The 23641-nt window shown below is 41.5% G+C and overlaps 1 protein-coding gene across 1 annotated transcript in view; it reads right to left on the bottom strand.

Annotated features, from left to right (window-relative positions):
- The window catches only part of LOC124550990 (putative inorganic phosphate cotransporter), a 158831-nt gene that overhangs the window by 65147 nt on the left and 70043 nt on the right, over positions 1-23641 (bottom strand). Inside the window, exon 3 of the mRNA XM_047125823.1 lies at positions 12784-13014. Coding sequence (XP_046981779.1) covers positions 12784-13014 — 231 coding nt within the window. The remainder of the gene's footprint in view (positions 1-12783; positions 13015-23641) is intronic.

Here is a 23641-nt window from a genome sequence, read left to right as displayed (position 1 = left end):
CCTAGAAGCTCAAGACATTAATGACGTTTATGATGAACAGGTCCAGGCTTCGATTAAGATTTCTATTGCCAACATTCCTGTCACAGCCATTGTTGATACAGGAGCAAACATCAATGTGATGTCATCATGTCTCTTCAGACAGGTGTCTTCTGTTTCAAAAGTTTTATCATTGCCGATTCAGGGCTGCTCCATATCGGGAGCGATTGGTCCATTGAAACAGAGAGTTAGTTTACAGACGCAGCCTCAACTGCAGATAGCATCTGTTTTGGTTTCTTACCTCTTGCATACTGGAAATTTCCTTGTGTGAACTGTTAATGATAAGTATTGTGTTGGACAGCGCACTGACTACATGGTAACGGCTACTACATGTAAACTTTAAGTATTAAATGTTAAGTATGGAAAAATTGTTTATAGTGATGCACATTGAACTGATATTTCTTCAACAAGCTGAAGCAGGAAATAGGGGTTGCACCAAGAATTTCAATTTAATTTTAAGTTAGTATTAAGGAAAAAAAAAGTGCTTGCGAGGCGATTGCCCGGAGCTATATAAATATGTAAAGGTGAGAAATGGGGAAGGATGCGTAAATAAGCACTTCTCTCAAGGTACAAGAAGATTTATAGATTTACTTTTAGTAATGTAAGTACTTGAAGTTCTGTTGTAAAAGCCCAAATTACCTGCCTAAAAAAAAAGGGGTACATGTTCAAACACTCCAGACAGTGGACAGGAGTAGAAGAAATAGCTTAAAGTTCAGTTAAAGCGTGCTGTTGAATGGAAAAACAAGTGGTAACCCGCATGTGTTCACGCAAGGAGACAATAAGCTGTAGTAAACTAAGTTAGGTGAAATACAGTACAAATAGAGGCAAACCATGAAGCATCAATAATGTAGCGTAAGTACTCCACGAGGCCATTAATTGCTATGAAAGTAAACTATTACCCTGTGATCGGAGCCCAATATAAAGAGTATATGGGGAATGTTAGCTGACGAATTGATTTCAGTAGAATCAAGGTACCAAATAACCACACAGCAAGCCCCCTGTATCATAAATAAATCTTCAGAAGATTTGTAGTGTAATCTAGCGACCATTCAATACCCTAATTGAAGGCTAATCTAAAGAACAAGCAATTCAGTGATATTTAAACTTAATACTGACTATAACCAGAGTAAGACGTAGAAGTAGCAAAGCAAGCTGTAATGAAAGAGGTTGAAATTTATATATGTGCCTATGTTTATTATGATAATTTTATTTACATGCAGATTTTATTGCAAAAATGTCTCCTGAGACACTCCTCTTATGAAATCCATTTTACTTGTGCCCGTTCCTTTTGATCCTGGTTCATTAACCCAGACCAAGGGTCGACTTGTAAAAGGCACGTGTGCTTCGAGGCAAAGCAGTGCTTATGAGAAATGAGACACGTAGCGTGATGAACTTCGCTAGCTTTGGTAATGTTTGTTGTGGACCGGTTGCGTAAACCCAGTGAACTGTCGGTAATTCCATTCATGCGAAAAATAGTAGACGCGCGTTACCCTATTTTTTTTAACAGAGAACGATTGCTGAGTACATGAAGCGAAGAGGGAGACCTATTGTTATCCAGTCTGCCCTCAAATATAAAAAAAATTTGGCAAAAAAAAAAAAAAAAAAAAAAGATTCAGCGTTAAATGCGTACTCGTTAAGTGGTAGATATGCTGCGTGGCAGTAGAAAATGATCTTGGGTGCACTAAAGAATAAATGCAACGAGTGTTGCGAAACCTGTAGTTTTCATAATGAGGAGATGAGCCCTTAAAAGAAAGTTTGAAAGAATATTTTTAGGTTCACTAGTGAAAGTAAACCTTGAGATATAAAGAGTCCATTCATAAAGCAGTTGTTCACTGGACTTAATAGAAGGAGTGACCATTAATTGTAAATATTAGCTCGTAAGTCATCTTTTGTAAATAGTAGAATTAAGTCTTTCTGTACCAATGGAGGAAACCTGCAAAATTAATTGTTTTGTAAATGAACTCTATCGGCGAAGGAACTAAGCACGAATGCTGTGTGAAGATGCACACTAAAGTGCGACGTGCATAATAAAAGTAACTGTTCACTGTATATTAGTGGTAGTGTTGTACTGCAAGTGTAAAAAGAAGTCAAGGCTACGACAACAGGTGCAACGCAAAGTTCAGTGTTGTTCTAAGTGCAGCGACAGCTAAAACATTCGTCGTCACTTACCTGTGAGCCTCATGGGAGGCAGTTGACAGAGAAGTATGGAGGCAGCTTCAGTGTCTGGCTCCTCCGATGGAAAACGCGCGCGAGGTGTTTGTATCGATGCACTCGTGTGATACGAAGTACACAAAAAGAAAAGGAGCACTCGACGACCAGCAGCTCTGTTACAGCCTGAGCGCGAAAGGATACAGAGTGTTGGAGCTCACGCAACACTGTGCAGCCTCTGTGAGTGGCTGACATGTGGGTGACGAAACAATCCAAACTTTAAACTGCTAACCGCCATGACTACCATCGTACATACTGGAGGAAAGACATTTGTACACTTGTGTGACTACATCTTCATATGTAAATTAAGCGATTTTCTTGAGTTGAAGATAAGATGAGTGAGAAGTAGATTGTTAGATTACTCAGACCTTAAAGCCATTAATACCGGCACTCCTGAACACTGCTAAAATGAATTATAATCCTGTCTCTTGATGGACAAAGAAAATGAATGTGCACTATAGGAAGACCCTAAACTCCAGACCAGTCCCGATCCTTAACAAATGTATCCAATAGGTTATAAGTTATACTAATAATTTTCCACTTCTTCTGTTTCATATTGTAAATAAAAACCCGGGAAGCCGCATGAATTCCTGGCACCACAGCGGAAAGGACAGATGTACTGCATGATGAACGCCGTAGACAGCTAACTCAGAAAGTGAAAGCATCACGAAGTGTAGTGCTACGTTATTAAACTTTAATTGAACCACAATGAGTCAACAGATGCTCGAACATTGTCCACTCTAGTTTAGTGAAAATAAGCACTCACTGTACTCATGTATTAGTTGTTAAGCTCAAGAGAAAGTAATTTCTGAATTCTATCCCCTGAAGAGCGAAATGAACGTTCACTTATTGTTATAAGCAAATATGGACCAAACTTAAATATGCACATAAATGTTAATCTTGGTATTATGGAATGAAGTGACTAATGAACAAAGAATGAAAAACTTTATTTTGAAAAATAATAAATATCTGATATATGTTTATAAATGTAATTTCAATTTAAGTACATAGTACGCCAGTAACATTATGTAAATGTCACACCAAAAATCACGAATATCTCATGAGGACATGAGGATCGAGGTAATCCTTAGGCATTCCCTCTCTCCTCATGGGAGGCAATGTGATATTCGCTATTTTTGACTACATTAAAACAGCAAATACGAGTAGTTAATACTTTCAGCCAGAAGGCAGATACTTGTTTGTAAATAATGATTAATGTATAATGAGGCGTCGCATGGCGATGGTGGAATTTTCTAAATAATGTAATTCGTCGTCTTTGGGCGGCAAACAGAAAAATACGGATAGATATGCGATCCTTCACTATTTTGTTCGGTGGAGAACAAATGAAGCCTTGAGCGCTAAAAAGACTTGTACTGTTTTTCTGAAGTAAGACGGACGCAGATTTGTGGCAGTCTGATCTAATTTTTACTAAATGTATAAAAATGTGTTATGTTTAAGTTTGAGTGAAGTGTAAAGAACTGTTATAACTTACCGTGACGACGCACGAGCGACTCAAAGAAGACAATGGCTATATAAAAGAGCGCTCAGTGGACATGATACGGACATAAAAATCTACCGTCATTGTAGTACTAAGCTTAAGGTACGATATATGTTTTAGTTTATAATAAATATTTGTTCTGGGAATACTGAATCATTTAGCAGTGCTCATTCCTATCATCTCCTCAGTATTATTTTCATTTTAATTATGCATTTTGATAAGATTACAGACACGGAGATCAGCAGTCCAATGTGCGTGTTACTTTGATAAAAAGAAAACTGTTTTATCGTCTTTTTGCATCAGCTTTAATATTGAATTTCCCTTTTGTGTGATGTTACAGTTGTTTTTGCGCCCTTAAGAACTTTCTGGTCCCTTAGGAAATTGTTTTGTCATAACAATAACTTCACAACCGGGTGTGATCGTATCTACGATCATGAAGTAATTAGAAAGACGATAATGCGATTTCTTAATCCATGGCACGCTAGTTGTGACTGCCTCAAGCCACGCGAAACTGCAAGTAAAAACTAATCACATCTCATAATGCAATATTTTATGACAATGGTCAATCCATGATTCTTACGCCAATTGTGATTGATAAAACAGTAAGCTAAATCTCAATTTCCAACTTTCCATTGAATAACAACATCACTTTTATTTTGTAACATCACAACTTCTAATTTCACCACACAAGTCTCCAGGGTCGAGCAGTAATTGCCCGATGACGACACGCAATACAGTTTGTTAAAGCGGAGTTCGCCGTTATTAATTATGTTTCTAGATTTAATTTTATTACTCGTACGGAGACTCAACGTTCCTTTGTTTAACAGCGCGTCGTCAAAATAAGTATGAAATGCTAATGTCTTTGCAATACATAATGTCGACTATTGAGTTAAAGTTCGTACCTATTTTGCCATTTTAGAGAAGAGAAACCTTAAGCGCTTCTGCTTCTATAGTCTCAGTATCAAATGTTCACTAATTTCAATTTACTTCCTATCTGAGTTCAATATTTAACACAAATTATATATCAATGTCATTTCAGAGATATTACGTCGGTTCCACACTAACGGATTAACACGTAATTGTCATTTAACATCACTTTTTTTAATAATCCTTTTTCTTATGATGGAAATGTTAATGAATAATCACTATCTAGGAGGAAAGTGTGATTGATCCTAATCATGAGATAATAGCTTTTAATGAGCCCGCAATCGTTAATTAAATAAAAAGTCACGTTCAAGGATGATATGCGAACAACTTTCGTTACATCCGTTTTCATGTATCTGTCAAAACTAATCCTGTCGCCCACAATTCAAATTAACACTGACGTTAACCCCTTTTGTCGGGACATCGAATCGTAACTATTATGTGAAAGTTTATTGTAGTCCCCGAATTAATTCCTTTCAGATACGCGCAAGACCGAACAGCAGAACGGAACACAAAAGACTTGTTTTAACAATCGAACAACGCAATGACGTTACATTACGACAATGTCCGCCCAATGAACATCTCTTTGACTTTATCTTTTCTACTCTGCTTAATTAAATTATTCCTAATTACAATTTATTCAGCTATTTAACGAAAACATCTAACAAAAAATAAAATAATTTTATGCCAAGGTGAAAGATCCATTATAAGTTCTAACACAAAAAGTAATTCTAATACAATTTCTGAAGTGCCATTTTATGATATTTTGGGTAAGCACCGTGACTTCATCACTGTTGTGTACATAATTCCGCGTAGTCAGCGCGTACACAACTTTCCCACTAGAGCGCGCCCCACTAAGCACAACAGCGCAGGCGCAGCGCTCGTCCGTCTCCACACTACGAGATGGCGCTGCCATAGAGACGGACCAAATTCTACTTCCGCCGATCCGCGTATTAATGTGTAACGCAGCCAATGAGATTGCTGCTTACATAGAACCTTTTCTCCTCGCGGATCACACTCGCGCAGTCATACATGAAAGCATGAGGTATTATAACAAGTATACAGACCTCCGATTAGTCAGTCTGCATTTGTCTGCACCAGTCTGCATTTGTCTGTACCAGTCTATAGTCAAGTTTCAGTCTGTGCCTAATAAGATTACCATATTCCTGTACATAGCCATGAAGATAAATGTATAGACACTTTCGTCAGGTATCAGAGATATATGTGAGAATAAGGTTAACGTACCAATACCAAAGGAACTTCAGATTGTCAATTGTAAATAGCATCCAGAACCAAGTTAAGTAATTTTTATGCTTGTTATTATTTTAATAAATGTGTGTGAAAACTAATCAAGTTCTGTTTAAAGTTGGTCACCATCAATCTGCTGCTCTAAGTGTGCAAGTGGCATTTCTATCGTCTGACCTAACGGCAGAAGATAAACACGCCATGATAAGACCACGAGACATATTGCTGACACTCGCCTACTTCGTTAGAGCAACAAAATCTGATGGTGTGTGTACTGAAGGTCTTACAGTACGCACACCACAATCACAGTGTTTATTTAGGACCCTTAGTGGAGAGATCTGACTGCTCACCGGATTTCGCCGGTCATGTCTTTAGGACCCAGATGTCCGTCATATAAAGAGATGCACAGCTAGAATCGCAACACGTCAGTGAAGGCCACATGAAAGCGTAACAGAAATGCTCAACAACTTCAATGGGAATCCTTGGATGAAAGACGACATAGTTATCGCGGAACCTTGTTGGTTAGATCTGGAGTGATACGACTCGTTTTAAGACGTCAGGGAATAATTTTCATGATACTAGAGGCAGCTGTAGGGGAAGACGGATTATATCCTATAAATGGTTGAGGTTATAGGGCGAAGTGCTTCTTTGAGTGAAGAACAAGGCGCAGGAGAGGAAATCGTGGCGGGGCACATCAAAACAGTCAGACGGCTGATGTCCGAAAGAAAACTCATACCTCGCGTGTAGGTTTCTAGAGAATAAGATAGGGCACGTACAGAGGTGTATACAGTAAGCTTAAAAAAATACTCCGTACTCTGAGAGCTGTTAGTGTCGACCAAAACAAGGAAAAAATTCCTTGTAAACATGGGCTCTAAAATGCATGCTTTAAGAGTTATGAGAATTTGTTCATCTTTGCTACTGTGCAACACATCTTTTCACCTGAGCCGGCCGCAGTGACCGAGCGGTTCTAGGCGCTACAGTCTGGAACCGCGTGGCCGCTACGGTCGCAGGTTCGAATCCTGCCTCGGGCATGGATGTGTGTGATGTCCTTAGGTTAGTTAGGTTTAAGTAGTTGTAAGTTCTAGGGGACTAATGACCTCAGAAGTTAAGTCCCATAGTGCTCAGAGCCATTTCAACCATTTTTTTCTTTTCACCTGAACAAGTGCTCATAGCTCTTAAAGTATGCATTTCCGAGTCCATGTTTACTGTAAATTTTTGTCTTGTTCTGGCCCGTGCTTCCAGCTCTCTAAATAAATAATTTTCCCTCGCTCAGTACGTGAATGGAATACAACAAAAAATCAGTAAATTGGTACGATGTCATTCCGCCATGCACTATACAGTGGCTTGCGGTGTCTGTATGTAGACGTAGATGAAAAGTCACAGTTGTGAGTAAAGAACTCAGAGGAACAAGAAAGTTGACTTAACAGCCAAAACAGTTATCTCCCAATGAGGTGTTAGCTAGTATTTGATCCAGAACGTCATGCACCAAGGGCAGTGAAGTGGCGGAAGTGATGGACATTAAGCTGTAAAATTACTTTCCAGCCGCAACATTCGTCTTTGCCGTCACATATCCAGGACGAAGAGACACTACAGCTACTACACGAAATGCTTCTGACCCGTCTAAAATATGAAATTACTCTCTGGCCGACAGCTGTCTGCTTCCATGAGAGTCCCCAACAGTTTGTGGTGTGTGTTGGGTATGCATTCGGTAAGCCACATCTGCATTTTATGTTTCCGTTATAGTACTGTCGTACATTTAAACGGGGATTACTAACCTTTTCATGTGATGATAATACCTCAATGATACTATCTTTTGAAGATTAAAAAAAATCTTGGGTGCAACGAGATTTAAATTTTTATTTATCATGTACTCGTAAAACAGCAGAAGGGAAGGAATATTAAATGTAAAACTACGTCGACGACGATCCACCACAAGAGGGGAACAACCTGGGATTGATGACGTATAGGGAAGGAAATCCACCACAACAATCCTGGAAATTACAGTAAGCTATTAAGAACACCCTGGATGGGCTAAAACCGTATAAATGATCAGATACTGGAGCCGCCGTCCCGCAGAACAGGAGTCAAAAAATGGCTGTGAGCACTATGGGACTTAAATTCTGTGGTCATCAGTACCGTAGAACTTAGAACTACTTAAACCTAACTAACCTAAGGACATCACACACATCCATGCCCGAAGCAGGATTCGAACCTGCGACCGAAGTCGTCGCGCGGTTCCAGACTGTAGCGCCTAGAACCGCTCGGCCACTCCGGCCGGCAGAACAGGAGTTCAGCGCCTACCATTTCACCACCTCGCTTTATAGCCTCGACTCCAATCTAAACACTTAGATTGTATGTTTTAATGTATCCGAGAATTTTTTAATTTAGTGATCATCCCATCGCATGTATTATCTGTAGTATTTTAGATTCTTATTTATTCACCAGTGTTCTTACTTTTATCCAAAGTTTAAAAAACTATATATGTTATTGGAAAGTCCTGATGAACATAAATAATTTCGGAAGTATAGGTAAAAACTCTGCTGAGACGTCCAAAGCCACATAAGGTAGGCTGAGAACATTGCTAGCTTTCGGATGAATCCTTTTTCAGGGCTACAGAGTCCACATACACACAAACACACACCTGTGCCGTTCCAATTTACCAGCACTGCAGCCCAACCCAAGCTGCGTTGCCGGGACAATGTAGGCATACAGGAATGTTTGTGTGTATATGTGCGTAGCCTATAGCTCTGAAAAAAGCGTCACTTTATTTAGCATGTGTACTATTCCTGAAGCAACTTGCAACTTTAAGAATCGAATTGGGGAGAAAAGAAATCTATGGCACAACCGACTAAAAGAAGAGGTCAATCGATAGGGCGCATCCTTGGGCATCAATCAATCGTCAATTCGGCAATGGTCTGTATTGTGAGAGAGAGGGTTGGCGGGGAGGGGAGGGGGTGCTGGGGGTATTATAAATGTACAGGTAGACCGAAGCCTGTTTCAAGTAAACGGGTTCAAATGCATGTGGGTTCCAGTAATTATGCAAAGGTGAAGATGTTATTACTGGATAGACAAGCGTGAATGGGTGCAGCAGACCACAGACTGACTGAATGCCACAACATCTACATCATACTCCGCCGGCCACCTCGTGTGGCAGAGGGTACTTCCGGTACCACCAACTGATCCCCCCTACCCTGTTCCACTCCCGAATGGAGCTTGGGAAGAATGATTGCCTCTGTATTGGCCAGTTCCTCCTCCACCACTTCTTCCTCCTCATCTCCTGTTCCCCTCAACCTCTAATTTCTCCCACCCGTATTCTTCCTTCCCCCATATCTCTCAAAATCATCTCCACTTTTCCTCCTTCACAACATTTTTCTTCCGCACCCTCAACCTTCAGGTCCTACCCATCGTCTTTTAATGCTGTCAAGCCCTCCCGCGACATACCTCTACTTCTAAAAACCCCACCTCTCATTTCTCGTGTTCACCTTGTTCCTTCTTTTCCACAGTCCTATTCTCGCTCTACCCTTGCCAGCACTATTTCCCTCCATCATCTCTTTCCCCAGCACTTCTCACTCATCCGCTTCCTATTACTCCTTCACCTGCTCATCCTTCTCCCATCAGTCAAAACATCCAATATATGTACAACGGGAGTTACTCAGATTACAGTCATTCACGTAACTCTATCAGTAGTGAATATAGCTGCACACAAGACCGTTAAACCTTTAACTGTTAATTAACGAAGTTAACTATTGATTAAAAGATTAACTTTTAAATTATTATTAAAATATATTAATGGACTTTTTAACTTCCGTTACCTTAAAACTTCCTGGTAGATTTAAATTGTGCGCCAGATAAAAACTCGAACTCGGAACTCTTACCTTTCAGAAGCAAGTGCTCTGCCGACTAAGCCATTCACCCAGGACTCCACAGCCCTCCTCAAAGATTTACTTCCGCCAGTATCTCGTCTCCAGCCTTCCTAACTACAGAGTGAAAAACTCATTCTGGGAACATCCCCCAGGCCGCAATACTCTGTCTTCCGGGATTGCTAGTGTTGCAAGCTTCGCACAACTTTCGTGAGCTGTGGAAGGTAGCAGACGAGGTACTGGCGGAAGTAAAGACGTGAGGGGGCGGTCGTGCGATTGATGTAAACAGGTGTTTACTGTTTACTGTTGGTGGTTTAGTGAGTTCCCGTTAAGTACTACTTTTTGTTAGTGGATTGACTGTGTAAACTAAATCATGGAATCGGATTCTCGGTCTGCAACCGATTAAAACCAGTGGGCGCATTTAAGTGATTACGTTAATTTTGTATCCAAATCTGGAGAAGAAATACTTTTCGATTGTTAACTGTGCTTGCCAAAAAAATCAACAATTATGGCTCATACTTCGTGCCTTAATAACTTGAACCAATACATAAGGAGAGCACATGAATCGTAGTATGTATAGTTTGAAGAAACAGTGAAGGTAGGATCCGGCTGAGAGGAAAAAATCAAGCTCGGGCATTCAGCCGCTGACAGCGGAGCCAGGTGCAGTAATCCGGTTAAAAGAATACGACTGAGAAGATTTGGAGAGTCTTTTGGCATTGCAGCCATTGCCAGCGATGTGTCTCATGCTATTGTGGATCGATGTATAGTAAACTTGGTTATTAAGAACATGATTCCTCAACACGTTTTCGAAACGAAGTCATTTGGTAAGGCATTGAAAACTTTAAAACCGACCAAAAGTTCAATTTCGATGAGAATATTGTGCAGATGCATCGTTGATGAGCATGTTTTATGCACGAGAATCAGATACTAACTTATTCTCCTGCATTTTGATTCTCCCACTGTTTAATATTGGTAACTAAATAATTATAAAACTAAATGATTAAATGGTCAAACAGTTTGCATTATTTATGTTCGATTCTCTATCTGAACTTCTCCAGTCAAAAAAAAATTTTACTTAAGCAACGGTAATGCGTTTGATCCATTTGCTTATTTCACTACACCCACAACAAAGTTTACTATTACGAGCTAAAACAATTAAATTTACCTTATGATAAATCTACTGTAAAGTAATACGTTAAAGTTTAACGAGATTAACCATTTTAGTAACAGATTAACGACCCCCAAAGTTAACCCGTTAAGTACCAGTATCCTATTTTGAGGACAGAGCACATATTTATTTATAAATACACAATAAATTATTAATTTGCAACTATTACTGTTCTACGTCATTTGTTGATTTTTTTATAACAAATGTATGCTTACATGAAATTAAAAGCAATAAATCCTACCATTAATTGATTATTGAATACTAAGGCACACTTTTCGTTATTACAGGTATTTACTTTATCGACAATTTAGTAATATTTGAAATATGAGGCAAAGATCTTTTTGCGATTATTTATAGTCAACAATGCGTCTTTTAAACTACTTGCATTGTTAGCTCAATTGGAGCTATATTCATTGTTTTCCATTGTTATAAAATTTGGTGTACTCGAAATAGGACACTGGGACTTGGTGTTATCATTTCAGTTATGTGTATTGCTGCACGTTCGAATATGAAACTCTGCTACTGCTGATGTATTTTCTTTTTAGAACGTGATAATTTTACCGGATTTTTTTGCTGATGAATATGTTACCCATTAGTAAATGATGCAGTTCCAGATGGACAGTTTATCCGAGGCAAGCCTATTAAATTTGGCTATAAGTTGTGGTCTCTTTGTAGAGCAAGTGGCTACTGTTTCAAATTTGATTTATACTGTGGAAAGGATCCAGAAGATACTGCAGGGGATGACCCACTATTGGGACCAATAGGTGTCCTAAACATGTTGGACTGCATTGAAACACCCAAGAATCATTGTGTGTACTTTGACAATTTCTTCACTAGTAGAGATCTTCTGATTCATCTGAGAAATTTGGGTTTTCGAGAAACTGGGACTGTCAGAGAGAATAGAGTTGGTGACTGTCCACTACTGAGCAGCAACGAACTGAAAAAGACAGTTCGAGAAAACTGTGACTACCAGTACGACAGGAATGGAGAAGTCTTATTTGTTCGATGGCACGACAACAGATGCGCTACAATTGGTACAAATTTTGACCAAGTTGAACCTTTGGGAGCAGCTACGCGGTACAGTAGACAAGGAAGTAAGAAGGCACAAGTGCAACACCCTGCCGTTTTGTAGTCGTATAACGCGTACATGGGAGATGTTGACCACCATGACTGGTTAGTTGGAAAATTTGCGACCGTAATTGGAAGGAAAAAATGGTACTGGGTCTTATTACACGTTTGCTGGAAATAGCCCTCGTAAATGCCTGACTCCTCTACAGACTAGTACAGGGGAAAATGCGCAGGATTTACTGGAATTGGACACTGGAAGACCGAATATTGGACGTTCAATGGAATACCCATCAAGTCAGTTGAGAGTGATACCAGACATCAGGTTTGATGGAACTGGTCAAATGATTGACAAAAGAAGCACGCAAAGAAGATGTGTAAGAGCTAAATGCAACGGGAAACCAAAAACATATTGTGTTAAATGCCGTGTAACAGTGTGTGTGAAGTGTTTTGTGCCATTTCACAAGAAATAAATAGTTAAGACTTGAATACAGTTTAGTATGGTATACGATACTGTTAGATCCCAGTGTCCTGTTTTGAGGACGGCTATTATATCAGCATGTATAAATATTATTTGGCTATTTTTGTACTTATTGTGGTTCATACACTATGTACATTATAATTAAGGAATAAAAAAATTAAATTAAAAAAAATTAATTTTGGACATAATGGGTTATCTGTTTCATTGACATTGAGCATCTATAGTAGTGACGACAGAAGCGCGTTGTTCGCTTGAAGTGTTTCAAAGTGGCGACCACATTTTCCTCTCTGTGACGTACCTGGCACAAACCCAGCACGACTCTGGAGGCGCAGACGAACACGATGCCGCCCGCGTCGGCCACCACCTCAGTCAGGGTGGTCACGATTCCAGAGAAGAACAGCGAGCCCGACAGGAAGTTCTTGGCGCCAAACCTGTCTGCCAGCCATCCAGCGGGCGACAGCATCACTGCGTAGCCCCAGAAGAAAGAGCTCAGGATGGTGCTGGTCTGCGATGGCGTCCATCCGTAGTCCTGTTAACACATTAAGTCGTTCTCTATCGGAATTTCATAATACTATTCTAAGACAGATGTGAAAATTACCGAACTATCAGTTTAATAAGTCAGGGCTGCAAAATACTAACGCGAATTCTTTACAGACGAATGGAAAAACTAGTAGAGGCCGACCTCGAGGAAGATCAGTTTGGATTCCGTAGAAATACTGAAACACGTGAGACAATACTGACCCTACGACTTATCTTAGAAGCAAGATTAAGGAAAGACAAATCTACGTTTCTAGCATTTGTAGACTTAGAGAAAGCTTTTGACAATGTTGACTGGAATACTCCCTTTCAAATTCTGATGGTGGCAATGGTAAAATACAGGGAGCGAAAGGCTATTTACAATTTGTACAGAAACCAGATGGCAGTTATAAGAATCGAGGGACATGAATGGGAAGCAGTGGTTGGGAAGAGAGTTAGACAGGGTTTTAGCCTCTCCCCAATATTATTCAATCTGTATATTGAGCAAGCAGTGAAGGAACCAAAAGAAAAATTCGAAGTAGATTTTAAAATCCATGGAGAAGAAGTAAAAACTTTGAGGTTCGCCGATGAGATTGTAATTCTGTCAGAGACAGCAAAGGACTTGGAAGAGCAGTTGAACGGAATGGATAGTGTCTTGAAAGGAGGATATAAGATGAACATCAACAAAAGGAAAACGAGGATAATGGAATGTAGCCGAATTAAATCGGGTGATGCTGAGGGAATTAGATTAGGAAATGAGACGCTTAAAGCAGTAAAGGAGTTTTGCTATTTGTGGAGTACAATAACTGATGATGGTCCAAGTAGAGAGGATATAAAATGTAGACTGGCAATGGCAAGGAAAGCGTTTCTGAAGAAGAGAAATTTGTTAACATCGAGTATAGATCTAAGTGTAAGGAAGTCGTTTCTAAAAGATTTTGTATGGAGTGTAACCATGTATGGAAGTGAAACATGGACGATAAGAAGAGAATAGAAGCTTTCGAAATGTGGTGCTACAGACGAATGCTGAAGATTAGATGGGTAGATCACATAACTAATGAGGAGGTATTGAATAGGATTGGGGAGATGAGGAATTTGTGGCACAACTTGATTAGAAGAAGGGATCGGTTGGTATGACACATTCTGAGGCATCAAGGGATCACCAGTTTAGTATTGGAGGGCAGCGTGGCGGGTAAAAATCGTAGAGGGAGAACAAGAGATGAATACACTAAGCAGATTCAGAAGGATGTAGGTTGCAGTAGGTACTGGGAGAGGAAGAAGCTTGCACAGGACAGAGTAGCATGGAGAGCTGCATCAAACAAGTATCAGGACTGAAGACCACAACAACAACACTGTAAGATCGCTGCTTACTGCAGTGGTGTAAACCTAAAAAGAAGAGATGACTACCTACCTCATCTACTTGACGACATTTGCATATCGAGCATATTTCTGCAAAAGCAATACATCCTACACTGAGGTCTCAAAACTCGTTGGAAAGCGATTTTTACGTTATATTGTTGACTATGTTATATTGTTGATTGCGTTTACTCAAACTTATGGCTTGTCATTTTTTTTTTTGGGTTCGTAAACATTTTATTTTATCTGTTACTAATTTTACGTTGTAATTTCATGTACTGACACGTTCCATGACCTTGGAGATTTGCTCCTCCATTTGCTCCTAAGGAATTAGACGTGTAAAATAAAAAGTAAAATTAAAAATATGCACATATAGGTAGCGGTAGTATCGCGCACGTGAGGTATAAAAGGACAGTTTATTGACACGATTGTCATTTGTACTCGCGTGAAAAGGTTTACGACGTGATTATGGTAGCACGATGGGAATCATCAGACTCTGAACGCGGAACGGTAGTTGGAGCTAGATGAATGGGATATTCCATTTCGGAAATCCTTAGGGAATCCAATATTCCGCGATTCACAGTGTTGTGTACATAGTTCCGCGTAGTCAGCGCGTACACAACTTTCCCAATAGAGCGCGCCCCGCTAAGCACAACAGCGCAGGCGCAGCTCTCGTCCGTCTCCGCACTACAAGATGGCGCTGTCTTAGAGACGGACCAAATTCTGCTTCCGCCAATCCGCGTATTAATATGCAACGCAGACAATGAGATTGCTGCTAACGTAGAACCTTTTCTCCTCGCGGATCACACTCGCGCAGTGATACCTGAACGCTCGAGGTATTGTAACGAGTGTACAGACCTCCGATTAGTCAGTCTGCATTAGTCTGCATTAGTCAGTAGTCAAGTTTCAGTCTGCGCCTAATAAGACTGTCATATTCCTGTACATAGCCATGAAGAGAAATGTATAGGCAATTTGTCAAGTATCCGAGGTATGTGAGAATAAGATTAACGTACCAAGACCAAAGGAACTTCAGAATGTCAATTGTAAATACCATCCAGAATCAAGTTAAGTAAGGTTTATGCTTGTTATTATTTTAATAAATGTGTGTGAAAATTAATCAAGTTCTGTTTAAAGTTGGTCACCATCAATCTGCTGCTCTAAGTGTGCAAGTGGCATTTCTATCGTCTGACCTAACGGCAGAAGATAAACACGCCATGATAAGACCACGAGACATATTGCTGACACTCGCCTACTTCGTTAGAGCGACAAGTCAAATAATCTGATGGTGTGTCTACTGAAGGTCTTACAGTACGCACACCACACACAGTTTCAAGAGTGTGCCCTGAAAACCAAATATCAGGCATTACCTCTCACCGCGGACCTAGCAGTGGCTGATGGCCTTTACTTAACGTCCGAGAATAGCGGCGTTTACTTAGACCTGTCAGTGTAACAGATAAGTAACACTGCTTGAAATAACCGCAGAACTCAATATGGAACATATGACGAACGCATCCTTTAGCACAGTGCGGCGAAATCTGGCGTATGTAGAAACCAATGTGGGACGTACGACAGTGCTGCTAAATTAGGCGCTAATGGCCAATGGCAGGCGACGAGCGGCAGCACGACATCGTCTGCAGCTCCTCTGCTGGGCTCGTGACCATACTGGTTGGACCCTAGACAACTGGAATACCGTGGCCTGGTCAGACGAGTCCTGATTTCCGTTGGTAAGAGCTGATGGTATGGTTCAAGTGTGGCGCAGACCTCACGACGCCATGGACCAGAGCCATCAACAAGACATTGTGCAAGCTGGTAGTCGCTCCGTAATGGGGTGAGTTGTGTTTACATGGAATGGCCTGGGTCCTCTAGATTTTCAGCTACCTGGAAACCATTTGCAGCCATTCATAGACGTCATGTACCCAAGCAACGGTAGAATTTTTGTGGATGACAATGCGCCACGTCATCAGGCCGCGGGTGTTCGCAACTTGTTTCAGGATTGTTCTGGACAGTTCAAGCGAATGGTTTGGCCAACCAGATCGCTCGACATCAGTGTCATCGAACAATTATGTGACATAATCTAAACGTCAGTCCATGCACAAAATCCTGCACCGGCAACACTTTCGCTATTATGGACGGCTGTAGATACAGCATATCTCAATATTTGTGGGTATCCCACGACTTTTGTCTTATCACCGTAATCTTGCCAGGCAAAACATTGGTAGCTTACTTAAAAGAGCACATGGGTCGCATTAGAGATCAGTCTGAGGCAGTCATGATTCTACATCTATAGCCCTCCATAGTTGACGTAAGTAATACATGTGCCAATAGGTGGTGTGGAGTCAGTTCAGTAAGATACACTATGTGAACAAAAGCATACGGACACCAGGCTGAAAATGACTTCCAAGTTCGTGGCGCCCTCCATCGGTAATGCTGGAATTCAATATTGTGTTGGCCCACCCACAGCCTTGATGACAGCTTCCACTTCCAAGTTCGTGGCGCCCTCCATCGGTAATGCTGGAATTCAATATTGTGTTGGCCCACCCACAGCCTTGATGACAGCTTCCACTCTCGCGGCCGGCCGGAGTGGCCGTGCTTTTCTAGGCGCTACAGTCTGGAACCGAACAACCGCTACGGTCGCAGGTTCGAATCCTGCCTCAGGCATGGATGTGTGTGACGTCCTTAGGTTAGTTAGGTTTAATTAATTCTAAGTTCTAGGCGACTGATGAAATCAGAAGTGAAGTCGCATAGTGCTCAGAGCCATTTGAACCATTTTTTCCCACTCTTGTAGGCATACGTTCAATGAGTTGCTGGAAGCTTTCATGGGGAAAGGCAGCCCACTCTTTACGGAGTGCTGCACTGAGGAGAAGTATCGAGTAGGTTCTCGAGGCCTGGCGCGAGGTCGGCGTCCCAAAACATGCCAAAGGTGTTCTGTAGGATTCAGTTCAGGACTCTGTGCAGGCCAGTTCCATTACAGGGATGTTATTATCGTGGAACCACTCCGTTACAAGCTGTGCATTACGAACAGCTGCTCGATCGTGTTGAAAGATCTAGTCGCCATTCCCAAATTGCTCTTCAACAGTGGGAAGGAAGAAGGTGCTTAAAACATCAATATACGTCTCTGATATCATAGAGCCACGCAAAACAACAAGGGATGCAAACCCCCTCCATGAAAAACGCGACCACACCACAACACCATCGTCTCCGAAGTTTACTGTTGGCTCTACACACGCTGGCAGATAACGTTCACGGGGCATTCACCATATACACACCCTGCCATCGGATCGCCACATTGTGTTCCGTGATTCGTCACTCCACACAATGTTTTTCACTGTTTAATCGTCTAACGTTTACGCTTCTTATACTATGTGAGGCGTCGTTTTGCATTTACCGGCGTGATGTGCGGCTTATGAGCAGCCACTCGACCATGAAATCCAAGTTTTCTCACCTCCCGCTTAATTATCATAGTACTTGCAGTGGATCCTGATGCAATTTCGAATTCCTGTGTGATGGTCTGGATAGATGTCCACCTATTACACATTACGACCCTCTTCAATTGTCGGCGGTTTCTGGCAGTCAACAGACGAGGTCGGCCTGTACGCTTTTGTGCTGTACGTGTCCCTTCACGTTTCCACATCACTAGCACATCGGAAACAGTGGACCTAGGGATGTTTAGGAGTGTGGAAATCTCGCGTACAGAAGAATGACACAAGTGGCATGCAATCACTTGACCATGTTCGGAGTACGTGAGTTCCGCGGAGCGCCCCATTCTGCTGTCTCTCAATGTATAATGACTACTAAGATCGCTGATATGGAGTACCTGGCAGTAGGTTGCAGCACAATGCACCTAATATGAGAAACGTATGTTTTTGGGGGTGTCCGGATACTTTTTATCACATAGAATATCTCCTGAACTATGTGTCGTACAGTGATATAATTTTGCAGTTACATTTATTGGTATATGCGCATGCTGTCTTAAAAATGTGTTGGAATACAGTGAGTAGTGAAGAACTAATAAATAGCAAGCAAGCAAGGAAGGAAGTCGGTTTAACGTCCCGTTGACAGTGTGCTCATTGGAGATGGTGCACAAGCTCCGATTGTGTCAAGGATGGGGAAAGAAATAGGCGGTGCCCTTTCAAAATGAACTACCCGGCATTTTCCTAGAGCGGTTTAGCGAAATCACGGAAAATCCAAATCTGGATGGCCGGACGCGCGTTTGGACCGTCGTCCTCCCGAATGTGAGTTTTGTGCGATAACCACTGAGCCACCTCGCTCGCTAAATAAACTACAACGTTTTGCCTCATGAGGTACTCTTGCCGCATGGACGTTGGGAAAGCAGTACGCGATAAACATTTTTCCTTTCATCATTTTGTAGGGGTTGTCAGCGAGACAAAATTTCGTAGTTGTTTGAAATTGTGCGTAAAGTTTGTTGGAAGTCGCTAAGTGCTGTAATTTTCAAATACTGGATAAGTGAAGTTTAGGAAATCTAGAATCTCTGGCTACGCCCCCACCCCTTTGATAAGTTCTTACTTCCACAAGATTCTTTCCTGACGGTGGGGTACATATGTACTAACTTTGGCTGAAATCGGTCCAGTGGTTTAGGAGGAGACATGAAACACACACACACACACACACACACACACACACATACACAAAACCCGCACACACATACACACACACTCACACACACACACACTCACACACACACACACACACACACACACACACACACACACACACGTACATACATACATACATTTTTATAATATTATGGATATTTCGACGACTTACCAAGTCGTCTTCTTCAGAAGCTGCGAGCTTTGCCATTATGTATACTTCCTGCCTGGAAGTATACATAAGACCAGACTATCAACTATTTATGATCTCGCGTCTTGTTTACAGACTTGTTCGAGTTCCGATGCTCACTACGCTCTTTGATGCTTTTTTATTTTACAAAGTTCGCACAGATATTCCAAGAAACACAAATCCTCTTAGCGGTTTCCAGTTCTGGTGAATGTGATTGCTGGCTAGATATCAACAAATTGAGTGCCGGACTCCATTTCTTTTTTAAGCTGAAACCTCCATCCATGTTTATTAGAGTTACTGACACGATTATTTCGATTGACTGCTTAATTATGCTGTTCCAGAAACCTGACGTTTGAATCACAATACTCGTCTCATCGTATATGGTGTCATTGTTATATTCGAGGCAGTGGCTGGGTGACAGCTGATATGCTGCTGGGTGACAGCCGATATCCTTAGTTGTTTTAGCCACATGGACCACTGATGTTTCTTGAATCTCTCCTCGACTGCAATGAAAGTCTGCCCCACATATGACACACATGTGATGCACATGCGGCTTTCAGAGATCTATATCTTCTTGAATAGTACAAAGAATACTTTTTATCTTAGTTGAAGGGATCGAAATACACTGAATACCAAGTTCAGTAGGAGTCTTCCGACCTTTCCGTACACTGGGCCACCGTAAGGTACACTACTGGCCATTAAAATTGCTACACCATGAAGATGACGCGCTAGAGACGCGAAATTTAACCGACAGGAAGAAGATGCTGTGATATGCAAATGATTAGCTTTTCAGTGCATTCACACAAGGTTGGCGCCGGTGGCGAGACCTACAACGTGCTCACATGAGGAAAGTTTCCAACCGATTTCTCATACACAAACAACAGTTGACCGGCGTTGCGTGTTAAAATGCTGTTGTGATGCCTCGTGTAAGGAGGAGAAATGCGTACCATCACGTTTCCGACTTTGATAAAGGTCGGATTATTGCCTATCGCGATTGCGGTTCATCGTATCGCGACACTGCTGCTCGCGGTGGTCGAGATCCGATGACTGTTAGCAGAATATCGAGTCAGTGGGTTCAGGAGGGTAATGCGGAACGCCGTACTGGATCCCAACGGCCTCGTATCACTAGTAGTCGAGATGACAGGCGTCTTATCCGCATGGCTGTAACGGATCGTGCAGCCACGTCTCGATCCCTGAGTCAACAGATGGGGACGTTCGCAAGACAACAACCATCACACGAACAGTTCGATGACGTTTGCAGCAGCAGAGACTATCAGCTCGGAGACCATGGCTGCGGTTACGCTTGACGCTGCATCACAGACAGGAGCGCCTGCGATGGTGTACTCAACGACGAACCTGGGTGCACGAATGGCAAAACGTCATTTTTTCGGATGAATCCAGGTTCTGTTTACAGCATCATGATGGTCGCATCCGTGTTTGGCGACATCGCGGAGAATGCACATTGGAAGCGTGTATTCGTCATCGCCATACTGGTGTATCACCCGGCGTGATGGTATGGGGTGCCATTGGTTACACGTCTCGGTCACCTCTTGTTCGCATTGACGGCACTTTGAACAGTGGACGTTACATTTCAGATGTGTTACGACCCGTGGCTCTACCCTTAATTCGATCCGTGCGAAACCCTACATTTCAGCAGGATAATGCACGACCGCATATTGCTGGTCCTATACGGGCGTTTATGGATACAGAAAATGTTCGATTGCTGCCCTGGGCAGCACATTCTCCAGATCTCTCACCAATTGAAAACGTCTGGTCAATGGTGGCCGAGCAACTGACTCGTCACACTACGCCAGTCACCACTCTTGATAAACTGTGGTATCGTGTTGAAGCTGCATGGGCCGCTGTACCTGTACACGCCATCCAAGCACTGTTTGACTCAACGCCCAGGCGTATCAAGGCCGTTATTACGGCCAGAGGTGGTTGTTCTGGGTACTGATTTCTCAGGATCTATGCACCCAAATTGCGTGTAAATGTAATCACATGTCAGTTCTAGTATAATATATTTGTCCAATGAATACCCGTTTATCATCTGCATTTCTTCTTGGTGTAGCAATTTTAATGGCCAGTAGTGTATACTATTTTTGGCTTTGCTTCCGGAACTTCTTTCTCTGGTGTCCTAGATTTTTATCGCTTCACTGTTGGTTCAATATGATGATCTGAGTACCCATTTCTTCGGAACACTGTCCGTTTGTTTCGTAGTTCAGCGAGGCTCTCCTTGTCTAAAGGTGTTCGAGCTTTGTGCAGAAGATTCATTAGCACCGAATTTCTTTGTGATGGGCAGTGATTGCTCGAGGCTTGCAGATATTCAGTGTGCGTAGGTGTTCTACATATATGTATTACTACGGACAGAGTTTCAGTGTTATATAAACTCTTCAAGTTTTTCCTGCCGTTGTTATAACACTAGAAATGTATCGCCCACGTACCGATAAAAACATATTTGTTTCAATGTGGTGGATTGTAGTGTCTGTGTTTCAGAGTGTTCAACGTATAGGTTCGCCACGACAGGTCATAACGGACTACCTGTCACTACCCCACCGGTTTGTTTGTAATATTCTCCACCGAAAAGGAAATAAGTTGATTTTAAAAGATGCCTAAAATGTTCTGTGAAACAATCGTCGAAATTTTCCGCGATTAGTCCAAGGAAACAGAAAGTCCAACTCTCGTAGTGAGGGGGTCGTGGTAGCACCGCTGCTTGTGTTCTGAGATCCCTAACGATTTTACATGGCACTCACTGAGAAGAGACACCATCTACCATGTTTCATTTGTAGAACCAACACCTGTCAGTCTGCAGGCAGCGCCATTCGAAAGATCTAAAATCTTCTTATTGTAATTTGCGTTAGTTTACGAGTTTACCTTTCGCATGCGGCACATAATTTTTTTATTATTATTTCATTTGAGCACCCACACACCTTTCGCCTTTTTAATAAGGCATCTTCAGTGGGAGTTCAGGAAAGTTACATAATTTTTTCGTTGTCAAGTACAGATCATACTTTTAAAACAGTTCATGGAAGTTTTTTGTAATAAAATGGGAAGCGGCTTACAGATCAATGTCTAATTCGTAATGTCTAATTTGTAAATTAAGCAGCTTTCTTTCATATTGAAAATTGGTTGAAAGCTTCTGGTTTTTCGTATCATACTGTTTTTCAACCGTAGCATTTGAACTGAGGTTTTCTGTGTCTAGAGTGTCATTTGTTTTGGTAAGTGTTGCCACCATTCCTGGATCTTGCTTTTAATAGTTTTTTTTTTTTGTGGCTGTATGTGTGTTGAAGTAAGTTTTGTGTGAGGACATGTATGTATGTTTGTATGCGAGTGTGTGTGTGTGAGTGTGTGTGTGTGTGTGTGTGTGTGTGTGTGTGTGTGTGAGAGAGAGAGAGAGAGAGAGAGAGAGAGAGAGAGAGAGAGAGAGAGAGAGAGCATCTACATTTACATCTAAATCTTCATGCCTATTCTTCAAATCACACTTAAGTACCTGGCAGAGGGTTCATCGAAGCACCTTCGCACTAATTCTCTATTGCTGCCCTCTCGAACAGTGCGCTGAAAAAACTAACTCCTCTGTCTCTCCGTGCACTGATTTCCCTCATTTTATTATGATGACCATTTCTCCCCATGTAGGTCGCTGTCAATAAAACATTTTCGCATTCGGAGAAGGAAACTAGTGATTGAAATTTCGTGAGAAAATCCCTCCGCAACAAGAAACGTCTTTTTTTTTTAATACTGTTCACGCCAAATCCTGTGTCATGTCCGTGACACTCTCTCCTATATTTCTCGATTTCTCGATAATACAAATCGTGCTCCCCTTTTTTGAACTTTCTCTATGTTCTCCAATAACCCCACCTCGTAAGGATGGCACACCGCGCAGCAGTACTCAAGGAGAGGGAGGACAAGCGTAGTGTAGGCAGTGTCTTTATAGGTCTGTTGAATCTTCTAAGTTTTCTGCCAACAAAACGAAATCTTCCCCCAATATTTTTTATGTGTTCTTTCCAATTTAAGCTGTTCATAATTGTAATTTCTAGGTATTTAGTTGAATTAGCTTTGACCAATTTATCGTGTAACCGAAGTTTAACGAATTTCTATTAGCACTCATATGGGTAATCTCACACTTTTCATTATTTTGGGTTAATTGCCAATTTTCGCAACATACAGATAGATATTTTACGTAAATCGTTTTGTAATTGGTTTTTTATCTTCTGACATTACTAGACGATAAACGACAGCATCATCTGCAAACAACCTGAGATGCCTGCTTGGATTGTCCCCAAAATCATTTATACAGAGCAGAGGGCCATAACACTACCTTGGAGAACGCCAGAAATAACTTCTGTTTCACTGGATGACTTTCGTCTGTTACAACGATCTGTGTGACCTCTCTGACAGAAAATCACGAATTCCATAAGCATGCAACTTGATTAATAGCCGCTTTTGAAGTACGATGTCAAAAGTCTCCCGGATATCTAGAAATACGGAAT

Source organism: Schistocerca americana, chromosome 1 (genome assembly GCF_021461395.2).
Source record: "Schistocerca americana isolate TAMUIC-IGC-003095 chromosome 1, iqSchAmer2.1, whole genome shotgun sequence".
Classification (NCBI taxonomy): domain Eukaryota; kingdom Metazoa; phylum Arthropoda; class Insecta; order Orthoptera; family Acrididae; genus Schistocerca; species Schistocerca americana.
Note: the sequence above shows the minus strand (reverse complement) of the source record. Positions and strands in the feature narration are given on the sequence as shown.